This window comes from Ambystoma mexicanum, chromosome 4p (assembly GCF_040938575.1).
Source record: "Ambystoma mexicanum isolate Mex_15411 chromosome 4p, UKY_AmexF1_1, whole genome shotgun sequence".
Classification (NCBI taxonomy): Eukaryota; Metazoa; Chordata; class Amphibia; order Caudata; family Ambystomatidae; genus Ambystoma; species Ambystoma mexicanum.
The window spans coordinates 288,931,277-288,957,507 of NC_090927.1; the positions used below are offsets into that span (position 1 = coordinate 288,931,277).

General features: G+C 43.4%; 1 protein-coding gene across 2 annotated transcripts in view; it reads left to right on the forward strand.

Moving 5' to 3' along the window:
• OPN5 (opsin 5) overlaps nucleotides 1–26,231 on the forward strand; it is a 533,338-nt gene that overhangs the window by 289,366 nt on the left and 217,741 nt on the right. For both annotated transcript variants that reach the window (XM_069605842.1, XM_069605841.1), the window contains exon 3: nucleotides 13,047–13,166. In XM_069605842.1, coding sequence (XP_069461943.1) covers nucleotides 13,047–13,166 — 120 coding nt within the window. The remainder of the gene's footprint in view (nucleotides 1–13,046; nucleotides 13,167–26,231) is intronic.

Genomic DNA, 26,231 nt, shown 5'->3' on the forward strand with positions numbered 1-26,231 from the left:
ATAGTTGCTGTCGCTATTAGGGCTCTGTTTCCTTCTGAGAGGTACAGTCGGATCGGACACAACAAATGTGCTGTATAAGTACAGCTGGAACTTATATTAGCAACCTGCTTTTCAACGTTTAAATTGCTGTCAAAGACTACACCAAGTGGCTTGACTGAGCTGGAGATCTGGATGGTGTCTCTTCCAACTAAGAATGTTTCATATTGAGGTTGGAGGGACTTAAGTTTGGCCATACTGCCGGCAATCAGGATCTCCGCGTTCTTGTCATTAAGTGCCAAGAAGTTGTCTTGCATCCATGTCTTGATGGCATCAAAGACTCTGCACATTTGACACCCAGACCATCCAGTACATCAAAACGGCTTGGAATAGATTTGATAGACAAGTGGGGACACACTGGAGCCCTGAGGGAGGCCACAATTAAGAACCTCCTCTTCTGATTTAAAATCCCTGTGAACAACCTTCACTCTCCTGGGATCCAAGAGAGATCTAAACCAGTTTGTTGCTGATTTTTAGCATCTGCCCAACTCAATTAGCCTTTACAACAGCCTATCATGATTAACAAGATCAAACGCGGCAGACAGGTCTAACAGCAGCAACATTGCCACTTTCCCCTGATCAAAAATTCCAGTTAACATAGATTTGGCATCTACCAGCACCGTTTCTGTACCAGGATTTTTCCTGAATCCGGATTGTCTACCAGACAACAGGCCCTTCTCCTCCACACAAGTGTCCTATTGTGTGCAGGTGACTTTATCAATGATCTTGAGGAGAAAGGGGACATTGTTCATGGGGCGATAGTTCAAAGGTTCCTTCGAATCAATCCCTTCCTTTTTAAAAAAAAGGGGTGATCCAGGCTTCCTTAATGCACTCTGGAACTACCCCTTCTTGAAACGAGCTGTTTATGAATGTCGTGACGGTGGCTCCTATGCTGGAAAAATATTTTTTAAACAAGGACGTGGGAAAAATGTAGCCCCTACATGAGGTGGGTTTGAGATTTTCAACAATTGTTGATATTTCATCGACTGTAACCTGCCTAAATGAGAAAGCCTCTGCAGTGAATCCAGGCTAATATGAATTAATCACAGGTATGGATGTGGTAAAACTGACAGAACACAAGAGCCAGGAAGTCTCCCCTTCAGCAAAATGGCAAATCGTTGGGAAGTAGTTCACGGTGCTTACTCAGTGTATTGTATAAGGTGATACAATCCATGTTTTGTTCTAAATGAATAGCTTTCTCCATGATCCCACTACAATGTGTGAGAATCTAAGCATGTAGCAAGTATTTTAATTAATACATTCAAATAAAGATATTTGTGGCACAAAAATGGACTTCAGGTCGATATAATATTCACAACAGATCAGCCTAATACATAATCCTAAGCTCACATTTGTTTTGCTCTCTATTTCAGGATTTCTTTTAAATAATTGTAATTAAAATACTACTTGTTTTCCTCGGCAAACAACCTCAAACATGACCCATGATTGTTTGCAGGCCTGTCCTGTTAATGTTGGGTTGACTTGAGATTTTTAAGAATCTGTGACAGAATGCCATCTGCTGACGATAGGATAGCTAGATCTTTTTGATTTTATTTCCTGAAATGAAGTAGGTAATTGTGTTTCTTGAAGGGGGGTCTGCTAAACAGACCCCTTTTCAAAATGTTCCATGCCATAATTGTAGCGCATGCATGTGCCTTCCTGTAACTTTTCTCATTACATCTACAGTGCTAGCTCTGTAGTGGTACAGAGCAGGCTCAATGGTCAAATGTGTATCCCTGACAGCTGCTAGGACAAAGTCCCTGCAGGCAGCGGTGGCATTTTAACCATCTGTACCTCAGATTTAAATTCTAATGATTGCATGATCTAGACAATCCGATGGCAGGTTAATCTGTAAATAAATGCCATGCCCGATTTGGCATGGTGTCTGCTAGAGAGACACACTTAGTAACCCGTATCGATTTGGTATCGCACCAGTGTCAGGTCTGTGAGCAGGGCTTACCTATGACCGGATTGATGTATATTGGTGCCTAGCCTGTCTGACTCCACAGCTGCCATGTTGAACATCAGACAGAATGCTTTTCCTTTGATTCCCTTGCATGACGGGTAACCCCCCAGGAGGTGTACTGGGACCAATGCTCCGGAGGCAGCCCTTACATAACAAAGCCAGCCTCAAATGACGGTATGGAACTGATATGATATGATTGGTTATTTATAACGCGCTTAATACCCAGAGGTTTCTAAGCATGGACCCGTGGATCGAACCTGTGTTGCTCTGTGTCATCTTGCTTCCAAGGTGAGCACCTTGCCCCTGAGCTATCCTCCCGAGATCACTGGAACCCTTTTGAAGCTATCAGGCATGAGATGGGGCAGACTGAGAGTAGACAGAGAAAGAAGATAGGCCTTGTAACAACAACAGGAATTGTATACGTTATAGTAAGCTTGCTTTGGTCCACTCATCTGTGTTTTTACGGGAGAGGGGACCCCCATCCATTGACTGATTAATCTCAGGACTACCACAAGAACAATAATTCATTTGGACCTCTGTTGAGGATACAGGCTATTCCATAAATGCCAGGGAGGTGAAGACATAAGGCATCCAAGGAGAGCTCTGGCCCCTAGCCATCCCAGGGGTCAGTGGGTGGCTGTTGGTGGAACAAAGCCTCACTGTGGCTGCAATGTGACCAGCACCCTATCACTAGAGGTTAAGGATTCCCTGTAGGTGCTAGCCAACCTTCCCAGAGTGGGAATGCAACAGAAAGGACTCCCCTGGTCCAAGAGCACCTGGATTTTTGTTTCACCAACTTGAATCACCTTCAAGACACTTTAACCATGCTAAATGCCCTTCAAGCTGACACATAAACCACAATGCTGCTTTTGGTACTCCACATACGTTGAGCTGCTTAACTGCATCTTAGAGTCATTTCAAAACCATCTCACACCATGCTTCCTCACCTCAAGCGCTGGCTTAATGTTGTGAAAACATCTGACTTGCTGCATCTCGAGCACCACATCAACACTGCATAACTTTGTCTCCACCTGACTTCACCACTGACTCGACCCACTAGAAGCAATCCAGTCACTCACTGACTTGCCCCAGCAAAAGCATCATTTTGACCCGACCTGTGAGAAACCTGAAGGTGTCTCCCCAAATAGTTCCCGGGGATCTGTCATCCAGTTGGCCAGGACATGCCCATCGCTATTGGATCCAATTCCTGGGGGTGGACCAGTGCGGGAGGATCACCTGGATGAGGGATCCTCGGGAGTGAAAGTGGGACACTGACGCATGAGATGCAGTACCCCTTTCCTTATAACAACTCTTCTCCATCCTTCCCCCTAGGATATCCAGAAACTCTAACCCCACCCCTTTTCCGATATGAACACTTTATTAAACTATGACAAACAACGGACTAACACTAGAGCTGTTTACCTGACCTGTCCCAACATAAGGGTCAGGCAGAATCAGGCAATTGATAATAACCACACACACCTGATAGCACTTTCCCTTCCCCACAAGGATAAAAGGTGGAGCACGAGAGCACACTATGAGCAAGGCAGACCAGTCAGCTATTTCAGGACAGCAGTTTAAGAGGAGGAGAAAGGCAGCTGGAACCGAAAGGACGACAAGGAGAGAAGTGCTCTTGCCCTTTCTGACCCAGACCCACAAAGCCTCTGCGAAAGGAATCCTAACACCGGGAATAACAGCTAGCGTGTGGTGTAGCAGATGACAATGGTACACAGAGCTGTCCTACACTGATAACCAAGGCAGGGAGAGACCTTGTTACTGTGGTATCATCCTTGACTCAAGAGACAAGAAACGCCAAATGGTTCATTACCACCGGTCAGTCGGAGGGAGAACCGATAGTAAAGCGAACTATGTTGAGCGAAGGTTTCAAATGGCAACATAAAATGAATTAAAGAACAAAGACTGTGTGTGTTACAAAACTGTTAAAACAGCAGGGAAAGGGTAGCTAAAGAGTGGCAGAGTGGTCTGGCGCCACATGGGCACTCAATCGAAAGACTCTGCTTGGTCCCCCCTTTCTTTGTTAAAACTACAAATGCCAGAGGGTCATTGGTGAGCCGTTGTAAGATGTCAAAGTGGTCATACAATGGTTGAGTAAAATCCTTGTACAGTCGGAAGTCCAAAACCAAAAGTATGTGAGGCCTGACTGGGGGCTAGGCAAATGTGAACCCGACTGAGGGATGCCTGCGAAACAGGGTGGTTGGAAACACCCTGAAAACATTGACGTACGTGAGGCCTGACTGGGATTTGGGACACAGAAAGACACCAGGAAAAGAACCCAAAAAGGGTGTCGCAAGTGTGAACCCGAAAGAGGGATGCCGAAAGATAGCTAGGGGAAGAGAAACCCGGTTTTCTAAATGAGATGAGAAGATCATGAAATGTGTTAAAATGACACGCAAGAACCCGACCAAGGGATGTTTGCAATACATTGATGGTCTGAGCCTGATCGAGGAAGGCCATCGTAACCAAGAAGAAAGCTAAGAGAAGTAAATCCTGCATTGTGATAAAAATGAATGAACTGTATAGCTGTCAAGTGTGAACCCAGCTGAGGAATGCCTACAGAACGGGATGACGCATGATCACCTCGGAAGCATTGTGTTCAGAAAGAGTGAGGGCTGAGGGATGTCCACAGTGAAAGATTGTTTAAAAGAACATTGAGTCTCGTGAATAAAACAGGTGAAATCTTTTGAGTAAAAAGCCACAGTGAACCCGACAGGGGGAGACTAACATTCGAGAAGGGCCTGAGCCCAGAAGAGTGGGATCCAGGGGTGAAAGGTCATCACCCAATGTACCTACGGAAAGGAACTTTTATTTTGGTACTTTTGAACACATCAGGCCCTAGGAGGCAAGAGACCTATGGTAAAGAGACTTGACCACCGCAGATCCTGATATTGCTGAGAAGAAAAATAGCCTTGTGCTGAAAAAGCCCAGTTGTGTGCTGTAGTCAAGAGGCCTGTCTTGTCCCGTGCTAAAAACGCAGAGAAGGGAGGTCTCGCTATACCATTCTGACTTATCATTTTTGTGAACACTTCTTTCTTTTGTGAACATTATTCCACACTATTTTTGTATCTTAGCTGTAAGGACTGGCAATAGTTTTTCTTTTGAGTATAGAACCCTTTTATTTTTACAAGACACCACTAGGACTGCCTTATTATTATTTGGTGGTTGTAACTTGTTCCCATCTTAGATTTAGGTTTAGATTATGCGTTTTTCCAACCCATTTATACAGTTTCATAAACACCCTTGAACTGTGATCACGTGTGTATGTCTTTACTGTTGCCACCATGAGTTCCTTACACCACCTAATTGAACCTGTTGGTACCTATATACTTGCACCGTCTTAAGCACTGACTCTATCCATGCCAGCTTCACCGTCAGAAAGCACATTGTAGTTTGACTAGATGCCATTGAGCCCCCTAGTTTAAGAAATAAGGTACTGTGACAAGACCCTGACCCCATGGCCTGGTTTTGGGGTCGTAGTGCAATTAAAACTTCCCTTCTCTGCCTTTTTTTTCACAAGACACATTCTTGAACATTTGCATTGTGCATCTGCGCAGAGTGCTATTCCACAACAGCTTGCATTCCCTGTGTTTCTTTAGATGGGTGGGTTTTGCTTGTGCCTATAGTGCAGAGATTTGCATTTTTTTATTGTTGTTTAGTTAAAAGTCTATAGTTTTATATAATCTTGATTGGACATTCTTTTATTCTTTGTAGTGTGGGTTGTTACTGCTATCGGCTCACACCCCTCCTGAAGATGTCCTTGGCCTGCGCTACCGCATACGGCGAAGGTGGTATGCTTTTCAGGCTGTGCCTGGTACACCTTTTTTGATTGGGGTCAATGCTGGTGTAGTCGTAGTGTGGGGGCTGAATGGGCAGTTTAGCCACAACTCACCCCTGTACTCCAGCAGAGCAGTAGTTCATTCATCACAGGATCACCACCAGTAGTGTGGTTCAGTAGCACAGCCAACATGTTATTTTTAAACTTTGCAACATAACCAGTGAATTAGTATTTTGCTTGTTTTTTTTGTTTCTTGTGTTGGTCGGATAGGAAAAAAAAAACATTCTGCACTGACCTGTGGGGGTCTGTCCACCCCTGTAGAGTAGTCACATTAATCACTTAAGGCAGTGTGCAGAGACGAGATCACTGCAAGAGTGTGGCAAGATTGCATTTTTAAAACCACCATCCACCGGACCAAGCCTAGAAATACTAGTTATTCTATTTCCCGCAATGGGAATCTAAAAAAAAAGTTAAAAAAAAACATTCTCCATTACCCTGCGAGGGCCAGCTCAGTGCTCCAGGCCTGTAAATAGGAAATCAATACAAGCTTCTAATTGTGGGTCGAATCGGCAAAATACATGTCGATATGGTCAAACTTGAAACACCTGGAAGTTCAGATGATTTGAATTTGCACTGATTACATCTGCCCAAACCTCTTGCTAGAAACTAGTTCTTTTTCTTTTATTAAATAACAGAGATGTTAAATACATTAAAAAGTTACCTCTCTTTTGTTAACACGTGCAGAGTAATAAACGCAAACATGATTACTGGGGCAGCTGCAAAAACAAAAAAAACAATACAATTCCTATTTCGGTAAACCTCAATATCTGTCCAATTAACAACAAATGGCACTATGATCCTTCCTACATATTAGGATAACAGCGATTGTCACTGCACGATGATTTTCACTAGTACGCCCTGAAATAGGCTCGCACCTTAAGACGTCAACATCCCTGCATAGCAAGCAGCTGCAGGCTTTTAGGATATTGGCCCCTGTTTGGCTGCTAGGTTTTCAATTTTTGTAAAGATGTCTCAGCTCCTTTCACTCCCCGAGCACAAATATGTTTCCCAGAATAAAAAAAAAAGAATATCAGGACCTCACCACCATTCAAAACTAAAAGAAAGAGCCCCTTTCTAGTTCCATACTTGAGGAACCTCTTCCCGGAAGAATTAGAGTCCCCGAGGGAAATAGTCGATGGAGGATCTCCTGCTTCCTCTGGAGCAAGGTTGAGTACAAACTTTCTTTTTCTGAATGGCATTGGAAAGGATCCTTGGATCGCTCAGAACTGTGGAAATATGGAAACAAATTTCCCTTATTTTAATCATCTACGGTCAAATATATTCCTTGTGTATAGAGAGGAATTTACAATTTTAGTAGAAGAGTTAAGGGGAATGCCGCAGGGCACCCAGGCAAGACGGGGTAACGGCTGCACCATGACAGCAGGCTCAGGGTGGGGGGCGCAGGCCCGCTCGGGCCAACGCCCCCCACGCGGTGCAAAACTTTCCCAGAGACACGCTGTCTCGGGGACAAGAAGAACGGACGGGCAGGGTGTGATTTCACATCTTGCTCGTCTGCAACACAAAGAGGTGGGAGAAGCCACCCAAGACAAACGGCAGGAAGCTCTACCAGAGCAAAAGGTTCCCCCATCCCCTAAGGGGTGGGGGACTCAGACAGTCGGCACCGTGCCGGCCTGGTGGCTGGGTTACAGCTCCCAAGAAAGCACCTACGTGCATATAAGGACAGCGCTGGTGGACAAGACACCAGCAGTTTTGTGGACCCTACACGGGGACCCAAAACACAAAGGGAAGTGCACAGTGACCTCACTCAGTGCCTTCCAAAACTCACTTTTCCCGAACTACCTCCCACCCCAGAAATAAGGAGAAGAGAAGAAGGTGACCAGAAACAGAAGTCGTGGGACAGCGAAGGCGGCACGGGTCGGAGGGGAGAACCTCAGGACCCGGCACCCAAAAGGGTATATGATATGATATGCAAGTATTGTTACTGTTACCAATAACCATATCTGTACCGATAAAAACCACAGCCTTTTTATTGCCAACAACAGCACAATGTGTGGTGTAACTAATTCCCGGGGGGGGGGAGTGGACCAGGGGGACACCGGCCAGCTGCACACACAGGGGGTGGCAAACAGGTACAACGAGGCTAAGCTGCCTGCATATGGGTGCAGCAGTTATAATGTGATGCATCTCCCTGCTTTCTTCTGCGTGTGGATCAGGACAATCGAGAAAATCAGCATAGTGATGTCTTTACCTGCACCAGGAATGACAATTGGCCATTAGTGTACAGGTCGTCTTGAGTGGTCGGTCTTTTAGAGAAGGCAGGAAATTGAGTCATTTGTAGCCTTTTTTCTTCTACTATATTTACATTTGCCCACGATATGTGTTTCAACACATTTTTTCCTCTTGCATTCACAGAGGTGGGATGTGTTTGTCATATGTTACATTTTGATTAAAAGGAAATTGAGAATTGATTTAGCGTGGCCAATTGAAGATCAACAATCATAGTACTTCTTGAGATTGGCATGCTGATTGATCTTGCTATTGATTTCACGGCCAGGCCAGGCCTCTTTTACATAAAATCTTTAGCTGGATCTGTGTTGTCTTTGCCTAGACTAGCTTTCTATCAATACTGATTCATCAAAGTACATTTTCGTCATTAAGGGTTTATGTGTTTTTCTCTGTGTGTGGAATAATCAGGAGACGCCGTAGTCAGCCGCTGCAAATGAGTGGTTGCTATGGAGCTGATTCAAAACACTTTGCCACTGAAAAAAATAGCATGCCCTCCTCGTTAGTTGAACACAAATTAAAGTACAGTAGCAGAGCATGCAAACACAAGCTGTTGTCGAATGATATAAGTGGATTGAACCCCTGAAAATCATTATGTTTTACATCCACAGAGTATAGGCATTTAGGCAATCATGTGGAGACCACTAACTAATTAGGGCTATCAGGAAGCCACACAGCAGATGCACCCAGTAAAGAAAGCCAAACATGGTAAAGATGAGTATATAGTTTTGGCTTTTCTGTGGGCATGGGACAGGAATTTGTGAGGCACTGCCATAGTGGTACTACCTGGCCATATGATGGCAGCAGTTGGAAACTTGTGTGATTACCTGGTCATGTTTTATTTATCTATTTATTGTGCATGTATAAGGCGCTTACACATTATTCCAGGGAAATGCCTACAAATATCTATAAACAAGCCAATATGGTTGCCTTTGTCAATGCTTGTTTTTTTAATAAAACGTAAGTGCAAAGAACATGTATAACTCAAGTGGCTGAAGCCCTGCTTAGTTAAGACATTTGCATTACACCAGCAGCACACTTACAACTTCAGTGAAGCTATTAACTCCCAACAGCAGCCTGCTTAGAAATAACACTGACAGGCCAAAGTTTGATGTTACTGCTTGATAGACCAGCTCAAAGAGATCCCAGGAGCATATGGTTTCAGCCAGGTGGGCAAAAGTCCTGGGAGGGAATGGCCATAGGGATTAGCATTGCCATGGGCAGTCAATGGGTGGGTAAATATCCAAACAACACCCACAAGCTTTGTGTCTTATCACATGTCATCTTCCTCCAGCTGTACTTCAATAGAATAGTTTTGGCTAATGAGTGAAAAATGCAAAACAAATATATGGTAAGTACTGACCTAATTGAATATATGTTTTTTTAACACATCACATGAGTTTTTATGTAATTTAAATCTTATAATTGCAATTTTACTGAAGTTATGTTCCTTAGATAAACAATGAAAATTCTGTTTTGAAACCAAAATGTGCAGTGTATAACAAATGTGTTCTCAATAATTTGATACACTCAAAACTGAAAAGTGTGATTGTTATTTAAAGAGAATGGCAATTGCATATATACATCAGTGGGAAAAACAGTTCCTAAAAAGAGCTATGGTAACTTCCGATAAAAATGTAAAGTCTAAACGTTGGGAATGTCCATGTCAAACTAAGAACACTCTATAGAAAATTCCATAATACAAACAATTCCCCATCACACTGGAAATATAACTTCCACAAAAACAACATGACTGCTTCACAAACCTACTCTGACTATGCCATGGATGGGAGCCAACTAAAATTTTAAGGATGTGTTCTGGAGGAGTGGTACAGTGTGTGTTAATGTGACATTTGTAGTGTGTTGGACTTTGTATGGATACGGGAAGGATTACATTTGGACAGACTTGTTACTGTAACATTGTCGTTCACAGCGTTTGTAGAATTCACATTTCTATAGGTGGCAAACATGGCTGTTTTCTGATCTACCCTTTTGCCCTCTTTTTCACTGTTCATTTCACATGCATTATATGTTCATGTTCTTTTGCCTGTTGTGTTTCCTTTCTGTACAGTCAGCGTGGGTATTTATAATTTACTCTGTCTAATACCTTCCCTGAGTATCACTGGCTGTACGTTGGTTTATGTGTCCTTGCCACTCGTTTGTTAATTCCATTGTTTCTCTTACTGCACAATGTATTGTTTAGCGGTGAGCGCAGCAGTTTCTTCTGTGTGGGTCTCGACATGGGTGGCTAGCATGGACTTGGCCACCCCTCCATATATTAGTACTGGCCATTAGGCACACACGCATACTAGCACTTCTCGAATGTTGCTATACCTGGACTTCGGTCCCCTAAGGGCGTTCAACCTACAGCGCATTGCGATCATACCAATGGTGAAAGGTGATATACCAATGATGCAGAACATGCCAATGTACAAAGATTAGAGCGACGCATAGCTAACTCACCAACACTCTGCAGAATCCTAATCAAAGTGGCATCTGCTTATTAACTATTTATCATATTTCAACATGTCCACAGACGACTCATGCATTTATAATATTGTTCAGCTTGTTTTAATGTCACTAGTGTGAATAGAACATATGTAAAGATTGTTGCATTGTGTAGTATATTTGACATGTATTACATTCGTTATTATCCTTATCACTTGTTGTGTATGTGTAATGTATTCTATGTTATTCCCTGTTCTGTCATTCGAACTTGTTCTAAAATGTACTGTGCTTGCTGATTGCAGACAATGCACTCGTGTAATATTCCAATGACCTAATAATGTTGATACTGTTTTTGATCGATTGTCTTTATAATGAGCTTCGATATCTAATCTACTGAATTTAGGTATATAAACGGATATAGGCAATGAATAGATGTAAAGGACATGCAGTGTTAGTCGCATTGGGTTTAGTTGTTCTTAATATTCATTGAAAAGTAATGTGCTTTATATTCTGTTTTATGAGACAATGAGTATCTGTTAAAATATCTAATGAAACTTATTAAACAAAAACAAAAAAGAGTCAAAGGGTCATAGTGCGCAAGACCCGAGGAAATTATATTCAATTGCTATAACTGAGTGTGACATATTCTTGTGTTGACAAAATACTGCTGTGACTAGAATAAGTAATATAATTGTTTGGGAGAAGTTATATTCCGTGGCTGTAATTCTGTGTGTCATCTCTTTGTGATGAGACAAAATACTGGCAGGGAATACTTATTATTTGAAGGCAGGAGGATATTGTATTCAATGTCTAACTTAGTTGCCATCTTTTGTGGCAGACAAGAGAAAATAGACCATGTGCAGAAATCCTCTGAGAATTCTTTGCCACTGGAAGGTGAAACGTGCACTCTCGGACTAGTCAGACCATGTCCTCTGCTGGCACATGGCAGACGTTCACAAGGAGAAACACTTTCCAGGTATAAACCATTGGCTGGCAGATTGTGGAGGTTGCACATCACAGTGCCCTCATCCCCCTTCACAGTCTTCCCCATAAATAGTCCTTGACCTATCAAGAGGTGCACCCCCTAGACCCATCAAGAGGTGCACCTCCTAGACCCATCAAGAGGTGCACCTCCTAGACCTATCAAGAGGTGCACCTCCTAGACCCATCAAGAGGTGCACCTCTATCAAGAGGTGCACCTCATAGACCTATCAAGAGGGGGCAATGACATGAGTGAGGAGGATGTCCATGGTCACTCCTGAAATGTAATACATACTTCCTGTGCCTGCCTAGCACTCCCAGTCAGGGCAGGAACAGGTGCAGGGACCTCAGCCTCTACTTCATCTTTTGGGGACCACATCTTTCTCTTTCACCTATTGCTCTTCTGGCTCCTGCAGCACCATCACCTGTGCCCTTATCTCACCCACCTCTCATGTGCCCGACGCTTCCTAAGCATCTTCTCCCCGCTGAGTCCCCACCACCCACTCTCCAACCACAAAGCTGATCAAGTCAATGTCCAGCAAAAGCCACAGTCTATCTGCAGCTACATTTCTCCCCTACATTATGTCATGTAGGTCCTCTGAAGCCCGTGGACCTTGCCAGTCCCTCCACCACCTCATGGGTGATCCTCTGCATCACCCCATTTGGATGGTCTTGCTCCCCCCCACCTCCTTCTACACCGCCTTCTCATGTTACAGTGCAAAACTATATTTTGTCAGCCCTACCTTGAAATGACTCTTTTAGCTCTGGCCACCTCTACCGAGCCTGTCCATGTCTGGCACCCAACAGAAAGAAGCACACGAGACACACAGTTCCTCCCCCAGACCTCCACCTGCCAATTAACAACCCCCTCCCCTGAGTAGTTAAACTTCTCCTCGAACTCTCCCACCAAATATGCTACCCAGTCACACTTCATCATTTAAACTTCTTTCTAAAGTAAAACTCACGCTAGACTAAGTTGTGATGGTGTGGCCACAGTGTCGCGCTTATTGATGTATGTGGTGAAGGGTGCACGCTTGTCCGTTTCATTCTATTTTTTCACTGACCACCCTTTACAGACTGAACTCATTATTGGAATATCGCATCTACTGGCGAGTTAATGGTTGACCTGGTTTAATCATCAAGTTGGATTGATGATACATGACGAAGTTTATTGATGGTAGATGTGTCCGCCATCCTCTTCATGGTATTCATTCACAAAAGATGGCTAGCGAAATTAAGGATTGGCTCTTTACACTCCGAAGTGTTGCACATTTTGAGGGTCAACCCATATCAGTGGCATAAATCAGAAGACCTAGGCAGAGAGAGATTGCAGGAGAAAGAGGCAGAAAGACATAGAGAATTTGAAAGAGCGAGAGAGAGAATGGTTAAAGCGTGACGTTTGCCGCGCCCTCTACACCACATGTGCACATTGTACAGTTGCACACTTATGTGAATTTTATTCTATGCATTTCTTTCACAGTGATCTGTTTGGCCTTAGCCTCTGTGTTATTCTTGCAGGTGTGCTGTCAACCCTGGGGAATGGATATGTTATTTTTATATCTGCCCAAAAGAAAAAGAAGCTGCGACCTGCCGAGATTATGACAGTCAATTTGGCATTTTGCGACCTGGGGATTTCAGGTAATTGGGCTGCCAGTGCCTCCCGTCTTTCTCAACATGAAACTGTGCAACGTGTGATGATTGTGACTAAAAGCGAGGCCGCGCTTCTTCTATCTGACCCTGTTACATGCGTCTTTACTCACTGCACCAGCTTTCCTATAAGATACAAAGTCATGGAACGGCTCTAAATGATGTTTCTGGTTAAATCTTAATTATACTTGCACCACAGGAGCCCTAAACAATAAGACTACTTTCAGATATCCGCTACACGTGGCCTAATGATACATGCCGTCTTTTTCATTCACATTTTCCAATGGAGAGTTGAAGAGTTGGGCATTTTGATTTACTAAAGTGAAGCAAATAGCGATTTATAAATAAAATAGACTGGTCGAGCAAGGACATAAAATGCATATATGTTGCAATTACGTTCATGAAACCCACAACTGGGGATGGTGAAATGAGCAGAGACATATGAACACAGGTGAGTATGGCTGTACGAACTTTCCCTGCTGTATAGTTGTGTGTTTGCACCTCATGACATCACATCACATCACTGTTTAGCACCATAAACAGTTTTAGGCAGCTGCACCTGAGCAGCCTGTCAGATGATAACTGGTGTATTCGCAGAGCCACAACCTGGAGCAAACCTGGAGCTGAGTGGGCCTCTTTGAGATGCTAATGTGAAGAAGTGATTCACGAAGATGTGCTCACGGGCATCTCCGGGACGTCATTTCACCAAAATCCCTGGGGTAATGGAAGTGACATCACACGACCCTTGACCTCTGATCACATCACAGGAAGTGATGTCATTTGACCACACCCTGAAGTGACATCACGGGACGTGGTGGAACATGACCTTTCACCCTTTGACAAAACAGGAAGTATCATCACATAGCATTGTTTCTAAGTACACTACGAAACATATGGTTAAGGCAATATCACTGTAAAGTGAAATACATTTTATACAAGAATGGATCACCATATGTATCGTTAAGATCCGTGCGTCCAAGGCCAAACGATAATGATGTGTTATTATATAGCACTTACGCTTAAGCAATTCATATAGAACTAATATACATACAATACTATTTGAAATGGAATGCTTTCATATAGATATGGTGAAATGTTTGATTTACAGTATTCCTTTCACAATATACAACTTTCTATATATACCTACCTTTTCATATCCTAGGGATACACACAACGTGGATATTAATGGTGTAGCATTTCCCATTAGATGTTTCATTTGCATCTTCACTTAAAGTCACGTATCTCTGGCACTAAAGTGTATTATAAACACGCTAAATGTTTCAGAAAAGGGCACTGGAGCACTTAGGGCCTCATTACAACTCTGGCGGTAGCCACGCCTGTAGAATCTGCAGGCTGCTGCCGGAGTTGTATTTTTTCCCGGTGCATGGCTTTAGGGAATCACCGGGGCATTACAACCACGTCTATCTGTGAAGCCAGGCGCCGGAAAATGTTAAACCCCATTCCCATTCGATCCTATTATAGGACTCAATGGGAATGGGGAGGACGGAAGCACTGGCACTATGTGCAACAGTGCCTCCGTCAAAGTCTGTGAGCGGCTGCTGTCCCGCCGGCCAGGTCTGACCTAGCAGGCGGGAAGGCAGCCGCTCACAGAACTCAGAGTGTGCCGGTCCGGTAACAACGGTGCCGGTATGCTTACCGGCACCTTTGTTACCGGACCGCCACACCCGTAATGAGGCCCTTAGTGATGACATGAATGGCACAGGATCACACACTTAAGTCAAGGGAAAAGTAGGGATGTGAGTTCAAGTGTCATTATTTTCACAGCCACCCTCTTACCTGCGGAAATACATCCTATCTCTAGAGGATGTGCGATGAGCATAATGTCAAACTCCTACATAGATCACAAGTGAATGCATATATTTATGGGGTTTATAAAGCCTAATCCTAGCTGGGAAGCAACAGAGAGCTGCACAAAGGGGACACACCCAGGTGGTTATGAGTGATGGTGCAGGGGTAAGAGAGGAGCTGAGAATCATTGGGGAGCAGGTGAGCGATGATATCTAGAGGGGGAGGATTAGGGAGGATAAGGGTTTAGAGGAGTGATCAGCAATTGGTGACCTGTTCTTTGAAGAGTAGGCTTTCAGATCATTCCTAGAGTGTGAGATGGAGAGGGTTAGTCTTGTCTTCATTGGTAACTTGTTTTCAGCAACTGTGTGCATAGCAAGGAATGGGCTATTTCCTTTTTTGGCCCTGATACTGTTTTATTTTTCTAGCCTGGTGTTTTGGCTTTTTTTGATGTGCTGTACTTCAGAGATGGTGTGTTTCTCAGCCAGATAGAGTGCTATTTTGGCTGTGATTGCTTTGTAGGTGTTGTAGGCTGTCTGGAACATGTGGAAGCAAGTGCAGCCTCTTGAGGGTGTGGGGGATGTTGTCAAGTTTTCTTAGTCCTGTGATGTGCCATGCTGCAGTGTGCTGTGCTGATGTTCGAGAGGCCAAGGTGGCATCTGGGACTTGTGCGAGTAGGGCATTACCATGGCCCTGGTGGCAGATACCAGGGCTTGAACAACTGTTCTGAAAGTTGGTGCAGCGATATGTGCTTAGGATAAGAGGTCACATATGATGGTAAAGCCAAGAGATCTTGTACTGGGCGATAGTTGAGGCATGATGTTTATGATAATGAAGTCCCCAAATACATGGGATGTGATTGCAATGGTGTAAAGGTTTCCACAGAGATCGTATGATTATGGTGAGGTGAAAGTCACTCACAGAGATATTGTGTGAGACTAATGATATTAAAGTCCCCATAGAGATGCTGTGTGATGATGATGATGCTTACGTCGCCAGAGAGATGGCATGGGATAATAATGATGTTGAAGTCCCGACACAGATAGTGTGTGTTAATAATAACTTTTAAGTCCCCAAAGAAATGGTGTTTGATAATGCTGTTTGTCCCCACAGGGATGGTGGGAATAGTTGAATTAACTCCCCATAGTGATGGTGTGTGACAATAATTATGTTGAAGTCCCCACAGAGATGCTGTGTGATGATGATAATGATGTTGAAGTCCCCACAGAGATGCTGTGTGATTATGATGAATAAGTCCCCATAAAGATGGCGAATAATAATAATGTGGACGTTCACAAAAAGGTGGCGTTGCTTATGATGATTAAGTCCCCACAAACAGTTCTATGTGTCTTCAAAAACCTCTGTTTTTAGTCTTAATTTTGGTTGTGCTCCTTTGGTTGACCAGAATGAGTTCCCCCATGCCACTCCCTTTCTACCAGATACCCCAACCCTCCACTCCCTACCCAACCCTTCTACTTCCCTAGCCCTACCTACACAACATACACATACACATATAACAAAAACGGGGCGAATTCTGGTGTGATTATGATGATTAAGTCCCTGCAGAGATGGTGTGCGATGATAGTAATATTGAAGTCCCCCTGGAGATGGTGTGGGGATATTATTCTAGAATTGCCCGCACAGCGACACAGGTTGATGTTGGGAATGTTAAAGTTCCAATAGATCTTGTGTGTCACTTTTTTAGTTCAGCTCCCGAGGAAATGCTGTGAGATTATGAGGATGGTAAAGTCTGCACAGAGATGGTGTGTGGTTATAATGATGTTGCAACCCCCACACTGTGTGCATATTGCTTGTGATGCTAATGTCCAAATACAGATTGTGTACCATGTTGCTCGGGTGTAAGTCTCCACAGAGATGATTTGTGATTATGATGAAAATATGTACACCGAGATAGTCTGTGACAATATTAGTGTTGAGTTCCCCACAAGGATGGTGTCTGATAATAATGAGGTCAAATTCCCAACAAAGATGCTGTTTGAACAAAAGGATTCCGTGATGGAAAAATCAGGAAATATGCCTTTTCCTGCTATGTGCACTGTACCTGGCACAAGAAAGCCTTGGTATATTTTGGAGTATGTGGAAAGGAGGCCAAGCTTCTAGGTAATATTTCATGAGCATTCACCACTAACTGTACACGTCTTCTTCAATGGTCAGAGGATTAATGCCTTATTCAGTGAGGGCCACAAGGACTATATTAAATCCTGCCTTCTTTCCATCCAAAAATCTATTACTCTGCTGTGGGTTCCCTACCAAACTGGTCTGGGGTCTTGCAGCAGAGACAGATACTGCAGTTGCTACCTTGCAGCTAGGTGAATGGGTTGGGGGGTTGAAGAAGGGCATCCAAGAAAACCTTTTGTTGGCATACTTTCTAGGGCAACAATCTGTTTGAACTTGGCATGATAACACTTGAATGCAAAGCGATGGCAAATGCCATAACCTGCCCACAGGGAGTGGAAGAATAGTCTGCAGAGAAGTATGGTCCTACAGCAGAGAGTCTGAAAAAGAACTTAGATGGAACTGTGGTGTCCTGCCACCGGTCAGTCACCGCCAGGGTCTGCCGGCACTTCTTCTCTAGATAAACAGGAGTCAAGATCATGAACGATACTTCAACATCCAACCTGTGAGACCTGCATGAGCTGCAAGAAATGCTTAAAGTGATAGGACTCAATCTGGAAGAGTTGTTCAATGGAAAAAGAGAATCCATGTACACTTTAGGGTCTGCACGGGAAGGCACTTGCTAAATGCAGACAGGAGCCAACTTAGTGTTTCAAAGTTGTCTTGCTCAAGTAAACAGGGTCAGTACAGTGATCACACAATCCTGAGCTGATAATAAGGATGTTAAAGTCCTCATAGAGAGGGTGTGCAATTATGATGAATAACCCCCCACATAGATGGTGTGTGAATATTATTATTAAGTCCCCACAGAGATGGTGTGGGATAATAATGATGTTGAAGTTCCCACAGAGATGGTTTTTAATAATAATAAGAACCATGTGGAAGGTCCCACAGAGATGGTGTGCGATTATGATGAATACCTCTGTGAGCTGGCTCAACCATGCTTTATGCACTTCAAGCCACCACAGGATCTGTGGTGCTGCACCTTGCTGCACTTTGAGCCATCCAGACACCACCTGGACCAATTGCAGTGGAACTGCATCAATCAAACAGATTGCCATCTCGAGTCCATGGAGGCAACTGATTCACCCATCTCGAATGCTCACTCAATCCAGTAGAAGCATTGTCTTGTGACTGACTTGACCGTCATCTCTGACCATTGAAGTTATCATCTTGGCTTCCTAAAATGCCACTTTGACACAATGGGAGCCCAGAACTCCGAGCCAACTCCAAGCTGACTACCAGTGCGACTGATCGACTCTTATATCTCAACATCGGCTCGACCGAAGCATAATTCCCTAGAAGACTGGCTTGATGCTGTGAAGAGGCCTTTTTCCCACAGGTCCACTTATCGGGACCCTAGTGACATTTAATAAACACCCTTATTTACCTTTTTATACAAGAACATATCCTTTAACATTGGCAATTGCAGAAATCCTTGCCTAAACATAGTTGCTCATCAACCAGTAGCTTATCTGCTGTTGTTTTGGGTATTATGACCTTAAGGAGAGGTGCCAGCTTTTCTGGTGTCCAGGAATGTGTCTTTATTGTATGGTAAACTCCACATTTCCATGCAGGCCACAGATGCCTCTCCCACTTCTGACATATTGCTTTTCTCACTGTGCCAGTGCACTTTCCCCTTCTCAACTCCTTACCCCACACACACTCCCCTAACACAATACCCTAGGAGCATGTCTCCCTACTACTGCTGGCTCCCGGTCCACAATAACCTCCTGTTCTAGTCCCTTGCAGCAATAATTCACTTTCACAGACAAAATAGACATGAAAAAGTGACTCCATGTCTATGTCTGTTGCTGCACCTGCCAGAGGAGCCAGGATATTAATGATCTTAGTGAAGACATGAGGGACTGAGGCTTATACAAAGGGAAGTATTATGAACCTTGGAATTCAAATCTGAAAAAGGCATGTAGGTCCGTGTACAATGTGTGTCACAAAGCGATTTACCTTTTCCAGGTCTAGGATGGGCCTGTACTCCCCTGTTGGTTTTTAAACTAAGAAAGTAATATAATAATTCCACGGTCCGCATCCCAGATGTGGAGTGAGAGTGATGGCCTTTTTAATGAGGGGGGGTGCAATAAACGCTGACATTGCCAGTTGGTGGATTGTCTTCGTTGATGAGGTAGTTTGGATATCCCTTTAGGAGGAGGAACTGCACATTCTTTTATGTAGCCCTCCTTTAGGATATGTAGGAAGGACTCAGTCATCCCACCCAAAGGACATAACTCATCTTTTCAGGCCAGCTAGTCATGACCTTTTGCTGGGGAGAAGAACATGTGAAGGAATAGGTTTGGGGTCATTCTCTCCTAGGGGTCCTCCTGCCCATCCCTCGAAAGGTCAATTTGGTATGGACCCCCTGAGCACCTGCTGACTTTTTGGAGGGAAAAGGTCTGTGGAGCACCTGACAAACTAGATTTACATCTTTACTGTCTACTGCTAACTTCATCTTAAATTCCATTATTTTGGAGCACCAGAATTTGGAGCCGTGAAATGCAGAAGAGTCTTTTGGCTTCCCTGCATTTTCCAGGGCCTCATCTAGAGGTATTGCTGTGCATAGTAGGAATATGTATATGTGACCAAGTGAAAGACACTGTTGAAGGACACATCAGAGTGCAATTGCATCGCCATCTCAGAGAAGAGTGGTTTACTGTACCCTGAGCATGGATGGCCTCAAGTACTTGTTTGAAGCGTTGCATCAGGGTCTGTGTGATGTAGGCTACATTGTTCCCTGTTATTATTGAAAATATGTTTGCTAAGAATGATCTCTCTAGGGCAACATAAATCTTATTTTTCAAAGGCTCTCCAGTATCTGCACCCGCCCAGAGCAGAGACATTTGGGCTGACAAATTGACGTTGTTATGCTACAACCAGGGGCATAAGTGGCTTATCAATATCTCCCCACTCCTTAGACAGAAGTGAGTGTATAGCATTGTGGATAAGGAAACCCTCAAGATCTGTGGTCACCTAATCACGAAAAAGATCATATTCCTTAGAATCTGGTGAAGTGGAATCTAGGAGATGCAGGGTCTCCCTAATGTGTGGCAATGCAGTACACAACTGCTCTCCTTGCACATATCTTGATCCCTTTTGAAGACGTTCTGGAGGCTCCACTACTGTGGAACATTTGTAGCCATCTGCGCTGGGCTTCAAGCTTGAAATGTACTGCTACTTGTAAGTGTGAAGAAGTAAGGCTCAGACACACAGGTGCCATATTTCTGGGAGAAACATTTATTGATCAATAAAGGGTTGGAAAATTGCCTCTCTCTCCCTAAAGCTAAGAGGTGTTTACCTACCTAAAAAAACACATTTATTTGGATTCAAACCTTTAAGCAATACAAAGATAAAATACATTCATGTTTTGAGTACACAAATCTAAAATACATACACCATAAAACACAGTAGAAACATATTTTCAAGAATAAAACTGTATTAAAGAGATACTAATTACAAACGTTAAATTCAGGTCACATCAGATGTTCCCAATTGATCACTACAATTATACAACAACTATCTTGTGTTATCATCTGAAGGGAAACAGCACCCCTATATTTAGAAGTTCCGGGATACACTTATGAGGAGAGCCAAGTTCTCAGCCTCACGGTATTACACAAATTACACTCCTGCTCCTCAGTGTGACAAATGTGATTTTATAATAAAAGTAACAGGTGTGGCTATAAAATGTGTAAGAATTCTTTTTAGGTTCCCGTGATAACATGTTTCAAGATATTTGATAATTGTAACCACAGTCTATGCGTATACCTTGCTGTTGCAAATGTAACATGAGGTTGTGTTGACTGTCTTAGATACGTCACAGCTTCATCTACAGGAGGAATTCCTGCCTCCTTCAAGATAGGTTTCAAATAGGAACACCTCCATTTCATTTTGTTGGGGTAAACCAACAGATACTGGGTACAGGTTTCTTCAGCCAACCTACACATGGGGCACAGACCCGAACAATTATTTGTCCACGTTTTTATAAAACTTGTTGTTTGCAAGATCTCAATCTCACACAGACATACAATGATGGTACAAATGGAGGATTTTTTAAATCTAAGTAAATGTGATTTCCAAGCATCATCTGGAGGGATAAATATTTCGGGCCTTGCTTCATAGACACATCCCTGCATTTGAGCCTTTTCCTTGCATTCATTTTTGTGGCTTCTTTCAGGATAAGTACATTTACACCCCATCGAGTGGACAGATATCCCATAGGCCAACAGCTCCTAAGTCACAGAGGACAGACTTCGTACGTACAGCCCACTTAATGCTTTTGCCTCCATCTAGTGACAAGTGTTTTCTGGCATCTTGGTAAATCTCCAGACCCTCTATTTTCCATAGCCGTTCCCATTATAGGGCAGGCTTGACTGCAACCTCATCATGAAGGGGGGTTATATTAAGTTCTAGTGGTACTAATGCGGACGGAGCGCTGTTTGGAATTAAGACACATTTTTTCAGAAATGTTGTCCCGCTACCATACCTGACAAAATAAGATTGAATAGCCCAACTGTGTTTCTCCAAGTTGTTTCTCACTTTGAGAATGTGCTGGCTCCACCTGCCTGATTCCTGAAATCTGAGACCCAGGTAGTCAAAATTTCCAACCTGCTCCAACTTAGTTTCATTCAGTTTTATTGTCAGGCAGCAGTGATTAACAAATTACGGCTTGAACACCATGACCTTGGTTTTATCTACATTTAGTTCAAGCTGCAATTCCTTACATTTGGACATGAAGATGTTTAATGACTTCTCCAGGCCTGTAGGGGTAGTTGCTAAAATAAATGCAACATCATCATGAAAATAATCCTGGATATTTCCTTGAGGCAAAATTTTGGGCAATGTCAGCAATCCCTTTCAAGCCCATCTATTATCTCCTGGATGTAGATACTAAAGAGCAGGGGTGCCAATATGCATCCCTGTTTCACCCCCTTAGTAACTGAGAATGGGTCAGTCTGTTCGCCTCCAAGACCATAGAGCACCGTTGCCTGGTTCTCAGAATAAAGCAGCATTATAGGGGACAGCAACTCAATAGGAATTTTACGCTCTGTTAAGATGTGCCATAACTTGTTTCTTGAGACTGAATCAGATGCTGTTTTCAGATCCAGGAATATTGCATATAGTTTCATTTTATACAACACTGCATAAAGCAAGACGCAATAATCCAACGTTTATTACTGCAGAAGCCTGCCTGGAGGTTGCTGATCACATGATTGTTTACAACGCATTCTTGCAAATGAAACAGCATCATTTTCCCAAAGGTTTTTCCCATGCAATCGAGGAGAGAGATTGGACGATAATCCCTAGCGAGGTCCCTCCCCCTTTTTATATGTTGGCACTATTGTTGCGCTCAGCCAAGAATTTGGGACGTACCCGCCTCTAATTGTTGCATTAAAGATTTTACATAAGGTCAGTGTCCAGATCTCCCCTTCATCTTTGAAAAGATGTAATTGGTTTAGATCAGGCCCTGCTGTTTTCCCACTTTTCTGCGAAGTCAATGCCCTCTCCACCTCCCTGACCATTATGGAAAAAACCCTGGGTACGGTGATCGTGTCACAAAAATGATTTGAAAATGGAGAGCCACCTCCTCAGAGCTTTGATATAATGTAGAAAAATTAGACTGCCAATGTTTGGCCAGAATGGAGCATTGTTGGTTTTGGTCGCCGTTTAGATCTTTTGCTGCAAACAATTTTCAAAAAAAGAGGATGATCTCATTCTTCCAGTGCGTTATTAAGACCACTCCACTGGCCCAAACAAAACTCTCTTTTTTACCCCATAATTAAGTTTTAAGAAAACTAGTGAAATGGTCAGAATGTCCAAAACTAAAATGTTTGTCAGTCGTGTCCCAAAAAGCCTACTTATGTCTGTAATACAAATAACTTAAATAAACTGTGCAAGGAGGATCTCTTCCCAAAGTAACATGTTCATTGTAGGTTCAACTAGAAAAGTTCCCAGTCTCTGGGGTAATCAAAAGTGATGATAGAAAATGTTTTCACAAATATACGACTCCAAGGCTAGGGTCATACTCCTTTCCCCTAGAGTCCTTCTTGTTGTACTTGCTTTTCTTTTGGGTTCCTGAGCCCTGTGTCTTCTTAAGTAATTGTCACTGAGTAATTCACAAGGACATGCGTCTCAGATTCAGAATTCTTAATCCCATCAACTTGGTACTCTTCCCTACAAAGCGTAGGTTTCCTTCCTAATCAGTCCTTTTCACTTCCAGGGTTCTTGAGCCACTTATTCTCAAACTTGTTTTATTTAGTCTTTGTGGGTGCAGGTCCCAGACTCGCAATATTATGAATGGCTTGGTTTACACTGTCCTCTCATGGACTGTCTCTTTGTCTCAAGGTACCAGAACATTTTATTTTTAATAACATTACAGGATTCTGTCTCTCATATGGGTGCGCGTCCCAGACTCACAATGTGGGGTTATACCCACTTGGTTTACTCCCCTGTCAAGCATATACCTCTTCCTTCTTTGTTTCCTTCACAGTTAAGGTCCCCAACCCTCTTATCCTTGGATTTTCATGTGAGTGTGGGTCCCAGACTCACAATTCTTTAATGTAACTGCTTGGTTCACTATCCCGCCAAACATAGAATTCCTCTTTCTCTGTCTTGGTTATTTGTGGGGTCCCAGACCTTCTTATACTTTGATTTCCATATGGTGGTAGGACCCAGACTCACAATCTCTTCTCAGGATCCCCAGCCTCTCTCATTCCAGATTCTATTTTCAGACTGTGGCTTCCCCAGACCACTAGCACCTCTCGGCTAACCCGCGTACCTATTTGTGTCTTCCATGCAGGTACCAGTATTTTCCAAGCAGCTGCATCCCTTATCGAGGCTGCAAGAGCATTCGGGTAGGTGGTGGGCTCTGCAGACATCTGTCTCTTCCCGGCTGCACGTTCTCCCTCTCAGGTGCTTTTCCAGGGCCTGGAATGCCCAGAGGTCTGACTCAGAAGCAACTTGAGTAGTCCTTATGTCCTGGACCACATTGAGGTTCTACTTCTCCTCTGTTCATGGCTTCCCTTTTGCTGTCGTCCATTCGCCTGATGCAAAGCTCCCGCAGTTCCTCCTCGGAGGACAGCTGTCCCTCAGCATCTCAGCTGAGCTGCCTTTAAACTCCTGTGCTGACTTGCATTGCTTTGGGCCAATCACATACCATGAGAGGCTAGACCATTCACTCTTGTTCTCTAGATTGATCCTCAGACTCCCAGTCATCATCTTCTTCACAGTACTGGTATTATAACAGTATTATAACCATATGTAACATACTCTGTATTCTCTGGTGTTTTAGTTCTGTCAAGTATATTAGATTGACTGACTTGACAATATAACACATTGCATCTGACTCTGGAAGGGACAAGATCTTCAGATTCCTCACATGCCTTACCCCTTATGCAGCTGGCTTTCCCAATCGGAGCGCTCCCTTGTATTTGTGGCTTCCAGAATGAACCCAGGGTTTCTTGTATTTTTCAGTAAGATTCTTTGTCTGTACTTCGGTTACCAGCCCCTAGGGTCTTTATCTTAAGATCTATTAGGGCAAGTTGGGACAGCCACCTACCAAATTCGGGAACCAAGTCGCCTAAGACCAGGTGAGCTGGTAGATCGAGATCACTACTGTTAACCACAGCTCTTCTCCTCAGATGGCGATAAAGTCATTAGCTTGTGGGTAGATCTTTATACAGCCATGTATGCACCAGACTTTCTTTTCTTGGGATATCTTCCACCCTATGGGTAAATATCTAGGATGTATTGCACATCTTTTACATGTGCTATCTAGGTTAGCCCATCCGTTCTTCTTCCCAATGGTAGCAGATATTCTATAGATGGTGTTGTTCCCTCCTGTATAAAGATAGTTAGTGCTGTTTTTGCCCCTTTTATTTTGATTTTTGCCTTAACAAACTACTGTTCTTTCCTTCTCTTCAGGGTTTTTATCTAGTGAAAATAGGTGGGCACACAAAATGTACATAATTGGAGAATTTGTTTCCATTTTTTCCGGTTTTTGGACTATCCTTTCTCAGATAGGTAGGTAAGAGGTTTAAGGGCCAATGCCTATTTGGATGGCCCTTGTCTCCACAAGAATAACACTTTTGATCTTGTGTAACGAGAAGAGATTGGGAGAACTCTCTTCTTGGCCCTTTTCTTTCTTACACAGGTCTTCAATTTCCCTCTCAAGCAGATCTCGGGTATCCTCTTTTGTCTGCTCTTTGTGGGATGTTTCAACCCCCTAAACCAGGCCCTGCAACAATCCTGTGCACTGCTTGCATCAGGAACATCAGAATGGCCGCAGGAAAGCATGCTGCTCGCTAAAAATCCCCCAGAAGTGCGCAGTAAAAATCAGAAAAATAGGCCGCCATCCACAGGATGACCACTGCCAAAACCCATCATTTGGCTGCCCACAGAGCAAAATGACTGCAAAAGAAACACACAGCTGTGTGGAAATCCATTTTTCTTGGTTGTCAAATTTGCAAAAATCATGTCTCACAAACCACCCAAAAGATCCAACCTCCCTGTGGGGTGTTGAACATCATTCTACTTCAAGAATCCACATAAATATAATGTCAGCAGAAGTATAGTTTATCAGAACAAAATCCACTTTTAAATATACTTGCTGGAAAGAAATATGTCAAAAATGGGTGCAATACCGTTACTCACCTCTGTCAGACGCTGGCAATCTCTAAATCTGTCAGGTGAAACTTGTTTCTCAAAAGCTAAGTGTGGGAAAGGAAAAGACCTCCATCAAATGCAATATAGGCTGCCACATATTGATTTTCATGTTGAAAAAGACTGGAATTGAAGATATGTTTGCTTATTTTAAATTTGTAACTGTAATTTTTCACAACGAACAATGTCACAATTGACTATAAGGTAACCTGATTCAGCTGAAACTTCAAAGAGGTTTTCCCCCACTGAGAACACACCATCCTGTGCCTTCCCACCAAAAGGAGAGGCTATCTCATGGGGATGCTAATGAGAAGGGGAGGAGACTTCCTCTGCTGCTCTGGGAAAGAGACAATGGGTTCCTGGAACTGAAATAAAATGCTAATTCAGGTGTGACTGACACCAACTGCCCAGGAAGACAAGCCCATGTGACTCTCTAGCCCAGCC